Raw genomic sequence first — 17,978 nt, 5'->3', positions numbered from 1 at the left:
TGCAAATACTTCCATCATTTTTGTATATTCTTTTACTGATTCATCTCTTTTCTCTCCACCTCCTTTCCCTGTTGATCTCCCTTCATTGTCTGCTCTCTTGCATCTTTGCTTCTACCTTGTCTTCTGCAGTTCTAGTTTTATTCCCATGTCTGTCTTTTTTGGGACAAACTAAAAAGGGCTGGCTGGTCTGAGCATTTCAGAAGCTGCTGATCTGCTGGGATTTTCCCACACAACCATCTGTAGGGTTCGCAGAGGGAAAATATCAATTGAAGGAAATGCAAGAGTCCAGGGGAGAATGGCATGACTTCTTTGAGCTGATAGGAAGACATTCATTCATTATAATCTCTTAATTCACAGCACATCAAACAGTGAAGCTGTCATGGTCCCTGTGCCTGCCCAGCCGGCCTCACAAGGCTACACTTGTGTTTTTGCTTTTTCTCTTTCTCCCCTACCTCTCTGCCTGGGCGGAGCTCACAGCTGGCTCCCGCCCTTGGCTCACACAGCTGTTGGCGATCAGCTGATTACCCATCTACTATTCCTAGGCTGGGTCACAGATCCTCTCATCACTGGATGATTGAGCTACTGACGTTAGTCTTTCTTTTGGTCTTATACCTTTACGCCCTACCTTCGTGATTTGTGAGTGATTTCTCCCTTTCCTGTTCCAGTTTATCTTCCCGCGGTACGGACGTGTGTGAGTCGGATGTGAGGACGTGAGCGAGCGTGAGAGAAAGAGAGAGCCTTCCCCTAATCCCCTGGAACCCTGGACTTTCCCCGTCACTGTATATATTATTGCACTGGTGTGTAAATAAATCGTGTTCTGAGATGTCAACCTGCTCTGCGCTTGAGTCCCTGCTTTCAGTTTGTGACAGAAGCAGACGGGCTAAAGGAGCAGAAGACCACACCTGGCACTGCAGGATAATGTATCTCGACCCAAATCCTGGTGTCTTGAACATGACACTGAGTTCAGTGTACTCAGACGTTGTGGAACAGAGGAATGTTTCTTGCACCTTGTTGAATCTGAGCCATGAAGAATTATGGCAGCTCTGAATGCAAAAGGACATCCAACCTGATATAGACTACTTGCACTAGGGCATGTGACGTATTTCCGTTTCCAAATAGTACCGCTTGTGCGTTTCCGGTACGTTTGCTTATCTATCGGTAGCTATGCTAATGTCGGTTCAGAATGAGTATAAAAAGGAAAGTAATATAAGATGGCGCCGGTGAGGTCGGCTGCCGTCACGACTGCTCCGACCACTTTTTCTTTGTCTTTGCTTTTTAAGTTAGTTTTCAGCGTTTCTAAATCGGCAAAATCATCACCATTGGGTACATTAGGTATGACAGTGACACTCTTGTTTCTATTGGTATACAATGTACTCACAATTCGAAGTTTTTAACTCCGGATCCGGGCTGGCCGAGTGAGATCTCGAGGGAGAACAAAGGGAAGCGGCGGCGGCCTAGAGGGAAGCGAGCCGGCGTCAGGAACAGGCTGAGAGCTCGTGCACACCGCACACCTCTGCCTAGCATCCTGCTCGCCAACGTCCAGTCACTGGAGAACAAGCTTGACGACCTCAGGGCCAGGATAAAGTTCCAGAGAGACATTCGGGACTGCAATCTCCTCTGCTTCACCGAGACATGGCTGAACCCAGCGGTGCCGGACCACGCCATCCAGCCGGCCGAGTTCTTCTCGGTTCACCGCATGGACAGGACACGGGACTCGGGGAAGTCAAGGGGAGGCGGCGTGTGTTTAATGGTGAACAACAACTGGTGCAACAGTGCGAACGTTGTTCCTCTCACACGCTCCTGCACACCAAATCTGGAACTACTGTCCATCATGTGTCGTCCTTTTTATCTACCTCGGGAATTTACATCGGTCATTGTAAGTGCCGTTTATATTCCACCACAAGCGGACACGGTCACCGCCTTATGCGAGCTGCATGAGGCACTCACACAGCACCAGACACAACACCGGGACGCTGCGCTTATTGTGACGGGGGACTTTAATAGCGCCAACCTCAAACGCGCAGCGCCAAACTTTTATCAACACATCACCTGCCCCACCAGGGGTGAAAGGACACTGGACCACTGCTACACTACACAATCCCGCCCCCCGTTTGGCAAATCTGATCACGCCGCCATCTTCCTCATGCCAAAATACAAAGAAAGGCTGAAACAGGAAGTTCCGGTTCAGAGGAAGGTCGCGCGCTGGACGGATCAATCGGTGGCCGCGTTACAGGACGCACTCGATGACGCAGACTGGGGCATGTTCAGAAACAGCTCCGACGATGACGTCAACGTGTTTACGGAAGCGGTTGTGGGATTCATCGGGAAACTAGCGGATGATACCGTGGAGACAAAGACTATCACAACGTTTCCCAACCAGAAGCCGTGGGCGGATAAAACCATCCGCGACGCTCTGAGATCCCGCACCGCTGCCTACAACACGGGACTCATGACGGGGGACATGGACCCGTACAAAGCCGCGTCATATAACGTGCGGAGGGCGGTGAAAGAGGCGAAGCAGCGCTACGGGAGGAAACTAGAGTCACAACTCCAACAGAGTGACTCTAGGAGCCTGTGGCGGGGACTAAGGACAATAACGGACTATAAAGCACCAACAACCGGTATGACGAACGCGGCCGTGACTCTGGCAGACAAGCTGAACACTTTCTATGCTCGCTTCGAGGCTGCAGCTAAGGTCTCCAACAATGCTAGTGTTAGCGGCGCTAACGGCTGCAGACAGGAAGATACTGCCAGCACCGGAAACGTGCTCGTCATCTCCGAGCATGAAGTAAGGAGAGCCTTCAAGAGAGTGAACACCAGGAAAGCAGCAGGACCAGACGGCATCCCAGGTCGTATCCTCAGAGACTGCGCATACCAGCTAGCTCCTGTGTTCACTGAGATATTCAACATCTCTTTATCTCAGTCGGTGATCCCCACATGCTTCAAAGAGTCCATCATTGTTCCTGTCCCGAAGAAACCCCACCCTGCTTCTCTCAATGACTATCGCCCTGTAGCCCTCACCTCAGTAGTGATGAAGTGCTTTGAACGCCTGGTCAGAGACTTCATCATTTCTTCACTACCAGACACACTGGAACCACTACAGTTCGCTTACCGTCCAAATCGTTCCACAGACGATGCCATCTCTCATCTCCTCCACACATCACTCACTCACTTGGACACTAGAAGGGGGAATTATGTTAAAATGCTCTTCATAGACTACAGCTCTGCATTTAACACCATAATTCCCTCCACACTCACCACCAAGCTGGAGCATCTGGGACTCAGCTCATCTATGTGTCAGTGGATCTCCAACTTCCTAACTGGCAGACCACAGGCAGTAAGGATGGGCGGACATGTCTCAGCCTCCACCACTCTCAGCACTGGAGCCCCCCAGGGGTGTGTTCTGAGCCCCCTGCTGTACTCTTTGTACACATATGACTGTGTGGCCACTACCAGCTCCACCACCATCATCAAGTTTGCTGACGACACCGTCGTGGTGGGCCTGATCTCTGATAACAACGAGACGGCCTACCTGAAGGAGATTAGGAATCTGGAGAACTGGTGCCAGAGGAACAACCTCCTTCTAAACGTCAGTAAGACAAAGGAGCTGATAGTGGACTTCAGCACTAAGCAGGAGAGGAACTACCAGACCCCCGTCATCAACGAGTGCCCAGTGGAGAGAGTGGACAGCTTCAAATACCTCGGAGTTCACATCACGCAGGACCTGTCATGGTCCTGTCACATCAACACCGTGGTGAAAAAGGCCCGACAGCGTCTCTACCACCTCAGACGCTTGAGAGACTTCCAACTGCCCTCCAAGGTGCTCAGGAACTTTTACTCGTGCACCATAGAGAGCATCCTGGCGGGAAACATCTTAACCTGGTTCGGGAACAGCACCATGCAGGACAGACGAGCTCTAGAGAGGGTTGTGCGGTCAGCTGAGCGCACCATCCGCTCCGAGCTCCCTGACCTGCACTCAATCTACAGCAGGCGGTGCTGGACCAAGGCCAGGAAGATCGTGAAGGACCTCAGCCATCCCAACAACAGACTGTTCTCTCTGCTGAGGTCAGGAAAGCGATTCCGCTCCCTGAAGACCAACACAGAGAGACTGAGGAGGAGCTTCTTCCCGCAGGCGATACGGTCTCTCAATCACACCACCACACAGTACTGACCCACACATACAGTTCTTACACACACACTGGACTTTCTGGACTTTGGTTTTGCACAACACTGGTCACTATATTCTTCATTTCCGGTTAATACTTGTACAGCTGCTGTTATTGTGTATATATTTATTTATATTTAGATTTCTTCATACATTCTTATATAGTTCTATATTGTGTATTTTGTTGTACAGTTATTTTATTTTCAACTTTAATTTATATATTTTATCTTATTCTTCCCAGTTAAATTTACCCTTCATTCTAATTTGTGTTGTACAGTTATTTCATTTTTAACCTTAATTTATATTTTATTCCTTCCTAGTTAAATTTACCCTTTTTAATTTTTCATATTTATTTCCTATCTTATTCATAGCCTTTTCCTTTTTTGTTTTCTTTAGGTCACGAGCAGTTGTCCAAGCATTTCACTACATATCGTACTGTGTATGACTGTGTACGTGACAAATAAAAATTTGAATTTGAAAGTATTTAAAACAGAACATTTTCAAAAACAGGAGAAGAAATACTCCGAGCATTGCTGTGTCCCACTTTGTTCAGCTTCAGCCAAATTTAACGGCATACTAAGTTTTCATGCCTTTCCGACCCATTCCGACTTGAGAAGACAATGGCTGGTAAATATACGCCGGGATCATTTCACGATTACCTCTCACACCAGGGTCTGCTGCAGACACTTTGCCAGTGATCAACTCATAGAGCCAACAACCCTCGATGGTCGAAGGCGGCTTATTAAAGGTGCTGTACCAACACTTTTTGAGTGGAATGGCTATAAAGTTGAACCACCGCGGCGTAGTGTTTGGGAGAGAACGGAGCGACGCCCTGAACTAGTTCCTCCTGACGATCAAGAAGAGCACAGTCTTACAAGAGATCATGATGTCCCTGAGCCATCTGCATTGGACATATCTGCATCAGCTGCAGAAGACCTGTCCAAAGACGTGGAGACTCTGAGGAAGGAAATACAGGAGTTACGTGTCCAGCGAGAATTTGGGTTACAGCGTTTTGCTGGCTCCGACACTGACATCCGATTCTATACCAGGTACATCTAAGTTCTATTCAAGCTAACTGTTTAAAATATACCAAGGTCACCATCAGTTAAATTTCGAAAGTTTTTCCAGTCTTAATGAAAACAAAATAGAAATTTACTTTTTCTCTGCTGATTGTATGTTTTATGTAGATGCTTTAGTATTTAAACAATATCCTAATGCTACAGGTAAAATACAACACCAAATACTCTTAATCAGACTATTTTATACAGCATTCCATTAGCATATTTGTCACAGTTCACATTATTTTTATGTCAGTGTGTAATGTTAATTAATGATTGACATGATGTATGTCTCTCTCGTGAATAGATTTCCAAGCTATGATCATTTGATGGCATTCTGGGTTTTGATTGAGCCTTGCATCTATAAAATGATCCGGGTTTCAAGAGCCAAGTCAGCTGCCAATCGGAACGAAGAAGTGTTGACACCTGCACGCACATCAACAGTAGGTTATGGGTTTGTTGGTAGTTAGAACTAGAGGTGTAATGTTATTGTATTTATGTACAATAACATTACTTTATGTACAGTAGCATACATACACAGGTGTATGTATGCTAGACTCAGTATCCTTTACATACATACACCTGTGCACTACAGCACCTCATTGTTTACCCCATGGTACAGTATGGTATGCCTAACCATTACAAAACATTTAGCCAAGAAAAGAATAATTTTACTAGTTCATAGCTTAAGGAGTAACATTTTCCCTTTTGTTTTCACCTTCCAGAGGCAGCTGCTACAGCCAATTGATGAGTTTTTTCTTTTCCTGGTTTTCCTGTCAGTTGGTTTGAAGGAGAGGGACCTGGCACACCGATTTAACATACACCAGTCCACAGTGAGCCGCATTATTGCAACATGGACAAATTTTCTTGCCACTGCACTGGGGTCTCAGTGCATCTGGCTTACACGTGAAGAAGTGCAAGCTTACCTCCCTGAGGAATTCAAAGATTTCTCAGACACCCAGATGATCCTTGACTGTACAGAGCTGAGGTGTCAGACACCATCCTCACCACTTCTCCAAAGTGAAATGTACTCTTCGTACAAATCCCACTGTACGATGAAAGCCCTGGTTGGCATAGCTCCACATGGTCCAGTGACATTCATCTCTAATCTGTATGCTGGTTCGGTTAGTGACAAGGAACTATTCAAACAATCAGGCATTGCTGAGAAGTTGACTGAAGACATGGCAGTGATGGTAGATAAGGGCTTCCTAATCACTGATTGTTGTAAATGCAAAGTGTACTGCCCACCTTTTCTATCTAAGCAGAAGCAGATGCCAGCATACCAGGTTAAGGAGACGCAGGCCATAGCCAGACTCAGGGTACATGTGGAGCGAGTCATTAGGAGGATCAAACAGAACAAACTTTTTGATAGCATCATTACCATGTCACATGTTTGTAATATCAACCAACTGTTTGCAGTGGCATGTATGCTGTCAAATTACCAGAACACAGCATTAGTTAAAAAATGGGTTAAGTGAGACAAGATGGATTTTTCCCAAGACACCAGTGCCAGTAACTTATGGAAAATGACCTGCAGCTGAGGCCACTACAGTTGAATTTCTTCCTTCTCAGCTGACAATACTTGATTACAGAACTGGTACTTGAGTGCCGATAGTTGAGTTTCAGTTATTGATAATTCAAATTCATTGCAAATGTTTAATGTTAATAATACTGTTTAATTATACTACTATTATTACTATTCAGATTCAACAAAACTATTTATCAAAATTATAAAGTAAATCACTAAATCGTTTTAAAACCATAAGTGACATTGAACTTTTGTAACATCAAAAATACCATTTGTCATTTTCTACAGTTCAGTTGTGTTATTGTCTAAATGTATATCAGTATGCTAGGCATGGAGTTTTAAATACTTACCATGTAAATAAGTTCTGCACAAATTCAACGTTTTAATGTGTGTTTTTAAAAATTAAATTGATGCCATTGCTTAAATAACAGTTTATTGATGTCACATAAAAGTAACATGTAACAACAAAAGAATTCATGAAATATATTGAAAATAAAACATCAGTTATTTTGTTCCAGCCAGCCTGAAGGATCTGTTTTTCTTTTTGCTGTTTTCACTGTTCATTTTTTCAAACACAGGTATCTTGGCATATATATGTAAAAAAAGAAATAGTCTGCCTTTTCTCTGATTGCATTGTGCACATCTATATCCATGTATATTCTTTGCACTAGGTAGTCCTCTTGTGCCCACACAACAAAGTCACACCACTGCATCCCACTGATGAGCAGTTGTCCTTGCACTTGCCAGTAATATGCGTGGCTCTTTTTTAGTTTAGGGGTACCACATTCCATCTGCACATATTTGCAGTCAATAAAGTTTTGTACATTGGGACATTTGAATTCGACGAAGCCAAACTGGGGGTATTCATTGGGGTCAAAAACAACACCATCAGGAGATGCAGCAAGCAATGGGGTGAATGACCAGACCACAGGGTGAGTAGTTAACATTCATTAGCCTACTATACTCTGCTGCTATTGCAGGCTCCATCTCAGTTCCTCTCCTCATGTCTGCTGTCTGCCTTGTTCCCTTCAATATACGCTCTGCTAGTGACTCGGCCGAGCTCTGGCCTCTGACGTGACACACCTCCCGAAACCTAGAGGCAGTCACTCTGGGCCTGCGGAGCTGATGCCACTCAGACGAAGTGCTTTGCTCACGTGTAGCTTCCTCTATTTTGTGAGCCATTTCCAGAGTTACAGACAAGCTTTTCAGATGAAGAAGCTCTTCTTCTGAGCACACAAACACACAATCTGATGGCAAGATGTCATACCCCTCCAGAGGCAAGTGCGGTGTTGGTGGTGCATCGCGGTGTAGTGTGATGTACCGGGTTGTCAAAACCGGCTGCTGATATGACAGAACACTGCCCTCCTGCACCAGCCCAAAGGCACTTTCCACAAGGGGCTTGTCAGGTCTCATGTTCATTGTGGTCACAAGTGGCCTGTCCTCAATATTAAATTTTGCATATGCCTCCGTTATTCTGAACAAGCAGGGATCTGGTAACGGACCCACCATGCCTCTGTAGAAGCCACTCCTAAAGAAAACATCAATGACAATAATGTAAGGGAGAAGGTTATTATACTGAACAACAACTAAACTAAAAACTAAAAGGTGTAAAACAGTGGTGCATAAGTTAGAGACTGGGATGTATATGTACATGACTGAGTTAGCCGTCTTCAGAAAGTGTAATGTTGTATGTAAATTAATACCTATTCTGACACATGTATGTATGAAAAAAATAGCAACATACATTTGTAACACATGAAACCAAATTTTACAAATGTAATTACCGTACTCCAGTCTGGGCCATCCTATTTGGTACTGGCTTAGTGAAGATCATGGAGTTGATGGGTCCTGGCCTCACACCCTAACAGAAGACACATTTACTATGGATGGTGTTGCTGTTCATATGTAAACATGGACTAATTCAAAAACTTTAACCTCATTTAAATTACCACTGTCCGTGGCTTGTGCCATTGCTGTTCAGATTCCGTGCAGCTATGCACAGGGGGGACAACCGGCACTCTGAGTTGTGAGTAGTGTGCTGTTTGGAAGAGCAATGCCACTGTGTGATTGCACATAACAGCGCCTGCCACACAGGAGCACTGGCTATGTGTCAGTATCACCGGCGATGAATCCAGAAGCTTAATCTAAGAAGAAAGAACGAAAATTAAAAATGTAACATCTTCATGGAAGAGCCGAACAGGAACATAGTTCAGTGTTATGGTTACGTACCCTCCTGAATGCTTAGTGTTTCCTTCTCTCCCTATTAAAACAACTTAACCATGCTTGATAACTGTAATAACTTAGATTGTGTATATTTGCAGTATTAACTTGTTGTCAAATGTTTCTGATCACCCAAACACACGTTGATTTAACTATCTGACTAGTCAAATTAGGAGTGATAAAGCAGGGAGACAAGGAAAACATTCAAGTTGATGGGCCTTTAGGAATGAACTTAACTAATGCTTAAATGAACTGAACCCCACAGAACGGGGATTAACAACTTTACACAGCTTCCTGCCTACACTTAGTCTGTGTGGTGCCTCACTCCTCCTCATCGACCTGTAGCACAGGGCTCTCACACCGACCTCCCCTGACAACCTGTCTTTATTGGACACTGAATAAAGATACAAGTACCATTAGCATTATTTCTGTATTACTCATTTCAGCATGTCTTAAACATATATATTTTACACTTAGCAAGAGTAGCATTAGGTAGTTAACTACCTCCATAGTTAGCCAACTACCTAACGCTAATATAACAGTGTCTAACAACAAAAGTGACATTAGTTAAGAAAACCTCAACTATAGTTTAGGACGACATAAAACACCGTTTAAGAAAACATGTAATGTAGAGAACTGACATCAAATGAAGGACATAGCGGAGTAACGTAGTGTTTGCATTTGACGTTAGCTAGCGTTTCTTTGTCGGTTAATTTACGTTTTCTTACCTTCGTAGTTGTGTATATATGATGCAGCATATAACTTAAATCCTTTATCTAATTTGCTGGCGGGGGTAGTCGTCACTCTGCAAATCCGATGAACATCGGTGATGTTCAATTTTGGGAGCTCTTGTAGGCATCGAGTGTAGAACGTCGCCATGGTTTAACCGCACCGGAAGCACTGGAGCAGGACTACATAGAACGCGGAAGTGTTAGTGCAAGTAGTCCATTAGCATGACGTACCTAATAAAGTGACCTGTAAGGGTACTTTCCTGCTTCCTGCTGATTATTACAGGTTTGCATTCTTGTGAATTCTTATTTCCACTGAGCTTTTTCTTTACCAGTGTTGCTCTTTTCTTTAAGTCATTTTTGGACTGCCTTTCCTTCTTTGCCTGTTCCTGTGTAGATTGTCAGCCACACTGACCATCGGCCATCCAATTAAAGGCTTTCCTCAATAATCACAGCACCTTCGTTCCTCTCCTCTTTTTCTCTTTTTGTTCCTTCTGCCTTTTATTCTCACCATCTTCCTTTAGTCTCCTATTTTTATTTTATTTTATCCTATTTTTTCCTTTTTTTCCTGCCCTTTTGTCCCCGTTCTAAAGTGAACCAACTCTGCAAAATAAATGAATAAAATTGAGTTTTAAACCAGACGGAGAGAAAAAAAAACAGCAATTTTTTGTTATCATTTTTCTCTCCAACTTGCTACCTTCGGATTTGCGTTCATCCCATGCGTCAGCAGCTGTGTGTGTGTGTGTGTGTGTGTGTGTGTGTGTGTGTTTGTGTGTGTGTGTGTGTGTGTGTGCGCGCGCATCTGATAGTCTCGGGAATTACGACACAATTTACAAGTTCACCTTGGCTTCAGAAAAACTGAATTATTTTCTGCTTCCCTTTGTGACACCATTTCATTTCATATCTTTCACGGCCGATTCTCTCCAACTAGCTCCCCATCTTCTCTCTTCTTTTTTACTCTGATTCCTCTCATATTTTTAACCTCTTTTTCTCTCTTCTTCCCTTTTAGTACTTGTTCTTTATTCATTCCTTCCCTCTAATTATCTTCTCCTTTTCCACCATCTTTCACTTTCCCTTCTCACATCATCTGATCTCTTGTTATCTCCTGTCCCCTCTGTCAGATCTCTCTCTGTCTTTGCTCTCTCATTCTTGTATGTCTGCTTGCAATGATGGATGGGGTGATGGATGCTGGGTTGCCACGGTAATTTGATGGATGGCTTAGCAGGCGATACGAGGGGCAGCAGAGCGCGCCGACACACATCTCTCGGGTGATTTTAGAAGCACTTGGTTGGCTTCAAAATGGCATTGTTGGCCAGACTGTTAGATTGTATTTGTCCACATGGCTGTAGGGTCGCAGGTTCAAATCCAGTCTGACACAGCTTCTGTCACATTCTCACATCTAACTACCGTAGTTTTCGGGTCATAAGCCGCTACTTTTTTCCCACGCTGTGAACACTGTGGCTTATACTGACGTGCGGCTAATGCATTTTTTTTTCATGCGGCCAAAAACATTTTGCCTGGTAATGTGGCACTATGTTAAAGACAGAGACATGAAAATAGTAGCCCCCCATTTTATTTTATACTCAAGGACATTTTCTTTTAGTAAGGCCACTGCAATGTAAGTTTTACTGTTGTATAAGTTCCGCCAGCAGAGGGCGCTCGGTCCTGTACGGGCGCTCGGTCCTCGGTAGCTGACGCTACACTAGAAGAAGTAGTGCCAGTGGTGAAGAGGCAGCGTACGGCCTGCGCGCCAAAGAGAACTGATGGTCTTATTTTTCTGTTTTTACAGGTAAGCTGGGTGGTTGATAATATAAACAGATGTTATAAAAGTGACAGACAGCAGTGGCGATTAATGATAAATGTCTTGTGTGTGGCGAATGTTAAGCTAAAGAACTCATTTCCAAGTTGGTCCAGTTGTTAGCCTGTGCCGATCCAAGTGTTAGACTGTACCGAAACTCTGTGAGCTCGGTGCAGGTGTATTTTTGGGTTAAAGCCACAAGATATATATTTTGCACAATAAGAGGAAATGTGAATTGCTTTATGTTTAGTTCATGAAGAGTGAATGCTATAGAAATATGTTAAGAAAAACATTTATTTGAAAGAGATCTAGTTTATTAACCCTTTAAGACCTACCATAGAACCAAGTTCGCCAGAGCTTATATTATATTTTTACATGCTGTGGAGCCATTTTTGGGAGCATTTCAAGTTGCTATACATCAATACAACCATTATAGCCCAAACTTTAATAATATGTCTGCATTAGGTGCATAGTAATTACATAAATTGCAAAAAAGTGCAATAAACTACAAAAAAATTGAAAATCGTTTTTGTTTTTTTAACATATATTTCTAGTTAGAGAAATTTAAGAGGCTTATCCCTCAAAACTGTAAATACAAAAAAGTTACACAAACTAGTTTCCCACCACAGGAAATTTATTTTGAGTGTCTTCATAGTTTTATTTTTGAAATACACCAATTTTTATATACTGCAGGAAAAACGAAAATAAATATTATAGTGCAAATTTGCAAAATAACAGCATGTGCATCAAAATAAACTATTTCCAGCAGTGCAATATGAGTCTTAAGCATCCCAGAAACGACACAGAAAGTCATAAAGTCAAACATAACTTTTTAAAACACATAACAAGTAAAACACAAGCTCATAAGGCCCCGATCGTAAAAAACTACATTTCCGCAAAATGACGTCACTTCCGGTTTCGGGCAGGTCATGCGGTCATGTGATAGTTCGCGCTGATGGACGTAGGAAGTGTTACAAACAGCTGATGGATCGGCGAAGCGTGTTTCTGGAATATCATGTTTTTGTTGCTGCAAGTGATTTTTATGCAGTTTTTGCAAAGCTATATGTGGAAGGAAACTGTGACCTAGGACAAGCTGATGGCATAAGATGTAAGTACAACTCCTCCAGTTTCATATGCAAAAAAAATTATTGCGCTAGCTTACTTGGTTGCAGAGCTACCGGGATTTAAAAATAGTTACGCAAAACAGAGCGTGCCCGCTCCGATCGGCTGTAAAGGGTTAAATACAGTTAAGAAGACAGGTTCATAAATAGATTAAAACAGTAGTAAAAACAAGATAAAACTGTAATGAGAGTTCACTATGTTGTTCATGTGTATAGTAAAATGTATTTGTGTGATTTAACCAGTTTACAAAGGTGGTGCATGTGAATGTGAAACTGTATAAGTTACTTGTATAAAGTAATGTCAGCTACACTAGAAGAAGTAGTGCCAGTGGTGAAGAGGCAGCGTACGGCCTGCGCGCCAAAGAGAACTGATGGTCTTATTTTTCTGTTTTTACAGTTTTCTGTAAAAATAAATATGTTGCACGGGAGATGAGTTGGCCCATCATTTCAACAGTGTAACAGTAACAGTAGACCAATAAAATTGAAAAGTAGTATATATACGGTATATATTTTTTACTGGTTGTTAAGAGACGTTGTAATGTTGTTTGTGCACTGTTCTGTAAAAAAACATAAGCAACGTAATTTGTGTGTTACTGATACGTACGTATACTTAAAGGTAGCCGTGTTACAGGCGCTGTTCGAGGAAAAAAAGCATTTGCAGTATGTATATTTGTATGTTACCATGTTTATGTTACCTTACGGATTAAATTAAATGTTAAAAACCCTCACGTGTAGTATTTCTGTGTAAATATCTCATATTACGAGTGAAACGCATACGGCTTAAAATCCAGTGCGGCCTGTACAAGTACAAAATTGATTTTCTTTCTAAGATTAGACCATGCAGCTTTTAATCAGGTGCGCTCTGTAGTCCGGGAATTACGGTACATGATTTGGCCTTGCAGACACTTGAAAGACCCCCAGTAGATTTTATATGAAGTGCAATTTCATTTAAAAACATGAGTGAAATGAACAAAATTAAGTTAGAAAAGAGCAACATGTCGCATAAAGGCCTCATCCGCATAACTTTCACAGAAGGCAGCTCTAATGCTAATGTTACGCACGCTCTCTGAGGCTGGCCAAGGTTATGAATGACCCAGATATGAATCATAATTAAAGGAGTATTTCCTGAAATTATTTTCCTGTAACAAGGAGAAATGGGCGGAGTAATTCTAGTGCTGGTGTGCATGTGTGCATTGCCCTTGACTCCTGGCAGAAAAGATGAATGAACTGTAATTAGACTGATGCACAGATAATCGCTGTAGGAAAGGATGAAGAAGAAGAAGAAGAAGCAGAGAAAGAAAAGCCAAGGTCGACCAGCAGAGGCATAGAGCAGCTTACAAAAATTCACCTGAGGAAAAACAAAAACTTCAAGGGTCAAGATAAAGGTGTCCTAATGTGGAAGTACATTTTTCACAGTAAATGCAATTGTGATGTTCTTAAGGCTTCCAGAAACTACCACAGAAGAGACTCCTGAATATTTTATGCTGGACACCGATCTGATGCATCCTCAGTGATCTGTGTGTCCTCATGACCTGAAACCAGGGACCCAGTGTCATGAAACCACTGCTTCCTGGCTCTGCCGTGAATGAGTGAATAATAGTAACACAATGATTTGTGTGGATCCAAAACCTTCTCTGTCATCACACTGCAACCATGGTAATATCATGTGATCCAAAGGCTTAGGGCCGGTTTGTGATATAACATATGTATGATCAACATATGGCATGAATACTTTTGGAATACTATTCTTCTTTTGTGTGATACATTTTTAATTAAGAACTATATTTAGGACAAACTCTCTTAACTGCTCTCAGAGGCAGAAAAATTGAGCTTTCACTATTGAAGAAAAGCTGTTCCAAAATAAGGATGGAGAGAATAAATACCATCAGAGATCAATGGTTCTCAAAGACAAACTTGTTTGTTTCAAAGTTCTTTCTGCTAACATGCTAATGTTGCTAACACAGTGTAAACTCTAATGAAAATGTCAATTCATTTCTATTCAATTCAATTTTATTTATATAGCGCCAAATCACAACAAAAATTGCCTCGAGGCGCTTCATAGGTACAGAGAAAAACCCAACAATCATATGACCCCCTATGAGCAAGCACTTTGGCAACAGTGGGAAGGAAAAACCCCCTTTGCATTTGATTAATTTCTTCTTATGCTGTTTTTATAGTTTTATTGTTTTACATTGTTTTATTTACTGTTATATTGTTTTTATATTCCCATTTCCTGTGTTGTAAAGCACGTTGTGATTTTTATCTGTGAAAAGCGCTATATAAATAAATTTTACTTACTTACTTACTTACTTACTTACTTACTTACTTACTTACCTTTTAACAGCAAGAAACCTCCGGCAGAACCAGGCTCAGGGAGGGGCGGCCATCTGCTGCGACCGGTTGGGGTGAGAGAAGGAAGACAGGATAAAAGACATGCTGTGGAAGAGAGACAGACATTAATAACATGCATGATTCAATGCAGAGAGGTCTATTAACACATACTGAGTGAGAAAGGTGACTGGAAAGGAAAAACTCAATGCAGCATGGGAATCCCCGGCAGCCTACACCTATTGCAGCGTAACTAAGGGAAGATTCAGGGTCATCTGGTCCAGCCCTAACTATATGCTTTAGCAAAAAGGAAAGTTTTAAGCCTAATCTTGAAAGTAGAGATAGTGTCTGTCTCCTGAATCCAAACTGGAAGCTGGTTCCACAGAAGAGGGGCCTGAAAACTGAAGGCTCTCCCTCCCATTCTACTTTTAAATACTCTAGGAACAACAAGTAGGCCTGCAGAGCGAGAGCGAAGTGCTCTAATAGGGTGATATGGTACTACAAGGTCATTAAGATAAGATGGGGCCTGATTATTTAAGACCTTGAGGAGCAGGATTTTAAATTCAATTCTGGATTTAACAGGAAGCCAATGAAGGGAAGCCAAAACAGGAGAAATATGCTCTGTCTTTCTAGTCCCTGTCAGGACTCTTGCTGCAGCATTTTGGATTAACTGAAGGCTTTTCAGTGAGCTTTTTGGACATCCTGATAATAATGAATTACAGTAGTCCAGCCTGGAAGTAATAAATGCATGAACTAGTTTTTCAGCGTCACTCTGAGACAGGATATTTCTAACTTTAGAGATGTTGCGCAAATGGAAGAACGCAGTCTTACATATTTGTTTAATATGTGCGTTGAAGGACATGTCCTGGTCAAAAATGACTCCAAGGTTCCTCACAGCGTTACTGGAGGCCAAGGTAATGCCATCCAGGGTAAGAACCTGGTTAGATACCATATTTCTAAGATTTTCAGGGCCGAGTACAATAACCTCAGTTTTATCTGAATTAAGAAGCAGAAAGTTAGCGGCCATCCAGGTCTTTATGTCTTTAAGACATTCTTGCAGTTTAACTAATTGGTGTGTGTTATCTGGCTTCATGGATATATATATATATATATATATATATATATATATATATATATATATATATATATATATATATATATATATCAGAACAAACAAAAGTCCTGCCGATTACTGAGTGTGGTAATGCTGCCTCGGGGACTAAAAGCAGGTACTTGGGAATTAATCACAAGAACTAATCTCATCAATGTAACACTAAATGGTCCTTCGGCACTTTATATTTGCACTTCTGCAACGGGTGATCCATTTAACTTGACACTGTTTGACAGAATGCTAAACCTGCAATCCTGCTGTCTTTAAAATGTCCCTGCTTCGAACCTTTGGGTTTGGGTTTAGTCCATCCAAATGAGCCATCTTACCCACCCAATCAGAAAAGAGCAGAGCAACTAGTGAAGAAGTCACACACAAACAGATAACCGTCTCTCACTCATGCAGATGTGTCCTTGTGTTCTTTATGAGTTTTCTTTGTACATTTAGCCTAGGTTCAGTGAGGTTTTGCTTCGATTTCACATGTGAACTGAACATGACAGAAACATCTGTGCTGTAAGATATGATTCATGCTCTATCTCATCACTAATATATTTAATGTAACAAAACATAAATTACTGATATGCTTTAGTGTTTTGGTCGGTAACAAAAAAGTGGTTAATTCTGTTACATCCGTCTCTGATTTTCCCTCATTTGCTCCTTTTCTCACTGGCTGCAGGGAGCTGAGAGAGGGCATTTATTATGTTTGCAGTGATATGTATGTTACAGTAGTCAGTTTTTAGCTTTAATATTCCTTTGTTCTCTGAACGAGCAGAACAAAAACATGAAAGCAAGCTCCATATATAATAAGAACCTTTATTCTTCCCCTGAAACATAAAAATATTTTATTGACACGTGAAGCGTGTCAGACGTTTATTTAAAACCTTACATGTGTTTCATATTTTACAGTATTTACTGACTTACAGCTGAATTAGTCAAGAATTTGGACAGGTTTCTTCACATTGAAAGCAAAGTTGTGTCTGTTGAGTCCTTCAGTAACTGTTCTGTTCTGGAGCCTGTAGAAACCTTCACAGAGATGCTTGTCATGCTTGTTTTACAAGAATTATCTGCTGATCAGAGATGCCAACAGGAACCAGTCAGTAGTTTCTCATCCAAGTTACCTACCTGTAATTTCTAGATCCCTATCCATAGGGTTTGGTTCTCCAAATCGATTTAGATTAGGCCTTCAAAATAAAAGTGTCACTAATGGAGTGTTGCTCCTGCATCTAGAGAAGCGATTCCTCTGGTGGGCTATGAAGGTACTGCAGCTGGGCCTCAGTATTACAGTTTTTCTCTATTGGTTTGGCTCATTTCTTGAAACAGAAATTACATTCTCAAAACTCTAAGATCATTTGGCAAAACACTCTTACAGTTTAGCACAACACTATAGCTCACCTGCAAAAGCTCATATCTCTTCCAAAACTGTCCACTCGGGCTTCAATCTAAATCCCTTTCTCATTTAAACAGTCAGTGTCTCCAAAATGGCAAAGATCCTTCTCAATAGCTTTGGCTCATTTCTCGACACAGATCGGACATTCTCATCATTCTTGGTGCTTTTGTCAAAATAAACCTGGATGGTTGATCACAACAACATGGTCCACCTGCAAAAGCTCATATCTCCCCTAAAACAGTTCAGTCATGTGTCAAAACTACATTTCTTTCTAATCTGAATAGTCAGTGCCCCCAAAATGCATCGTCCCTTTGGCATTATGTGAGTACTGCCATACAAAATGTTTAGATGTTTTGTCACTATGGCAGAGGACCAACAATATACAACAGAAAAGAGTAGCCTCCAAGGTTTGACATCACAGATTGCACTCACACTACCAAGGAAATTATAACCATTTGTTATTCACACACAAAGAAAATGTTATACATATGTAAAAAGAAAATGTACATTACACTAGTAAATTGTATGAACACAAAA

General features: G+C 41.8%; 1 protein-coding gene and 1 long non-coding RNA gene across 3 annotated transcripts; one reads left to right on the top strand and one right to left on the bottom strand.

Annotated features, from left to right (window-relative positions):
* Positions 1-4,648: 4,648 nt before the first annotated feature.
* Positions 4,649-6,606, top strand: LOC143413325 (uncharacterized). The gene is made up of 3 exons (XR_013093946.1): positions 4,649-5,214; positions 5,531-5,666; positions 5,949-6,606. It is a non-coding gene; the product is annotated as an uncharacterized LOC143413325 (long non-coding RNA).
* Positions 6,607-7,035: 429 nt separating this feature from the next.
* LOC112436309 (uncharacterized) lies at positions 7,036-9,892 on the bottom strand. 2 transcript variants are annotated; one of them, XM_076876076.1, is made up of 5 exons: positions 9,700-9,892; positions 9,274-9,365; positions 8,701-8,895; positions 8,536-8,612; positions 7,036-8,279 (listed from the first exon to the last, which is right to left on the bottom strand). In XM_076876076.1, the coding sequence occupies exons 1-5, from the start codon at positions 9,848-9,850 to the stop codon at positions 7,640-7,642; spliced, it is 1,155 nt and encodes a 384-aa protein (XP_076732191.1). In that variant the 5' UTR covers positions 9,851-9,892; the 3' UTR covers positions 7,036-7,639. The 2 variants fall into 2 exon arrangements, with proteins under 2 accessions (XP_076732191.1, XP_024661551.2); XM_024805783.2 differs by lacking the exon at positions 9,274-9,365 and having other exon boundaries at positions 7,037-8,279.
* Positions 9,893-17,978: the final 8,086 nt, after the last annotated feature.

This window comes from Maylandia zebra, linkage group LG17 (assembly GCF_041146795.1).
Source record: "Maylandia zebra isolate NMK-2024a linkage group LG17, Mzebra_GT3a, whole genome shotgun sequence".
In the NCBI taxonomy this organism is placed as follows: domain Eukaryota; kingdom Metazoa; phylum Chordata; class Actinopteri; order Cichliformes; family Cichlidae; genus Maylandia; species Maylandia zebra.
Note: the sequence above shows the minus strand (reverse complement) of the source record. Positions and strands in the feature narration are given on the sequence as shown.

What these genes read in the sequence shown, in the direction of transcription:
- LOC112436309 (XM_076876076.1), bottom strand. Translation starts at nt 9,850, where the DNA reads ATGGCGACGTTCTACACTCGATGCCTACAAGAGCTCCCAAAATTGAAC. An exon ending in ATATATACACAACTACGAAG is followed by an intron (nt 9,366 to 9,699) that starts GTAAGAAAACGT and finishes ATCTTTATTCAG; the next exon opens with TGTCCAATAAAGACAGGTTG. An exon ending in GGCACAAGCCACGGACAGTG is followed by an intron (nt 8,613 to 8,700) that starts GTAATTTAAATG and finishes GTCTTCTGTTAG; the next exon opens with GGTGTGAGGCCAGGACCCAT.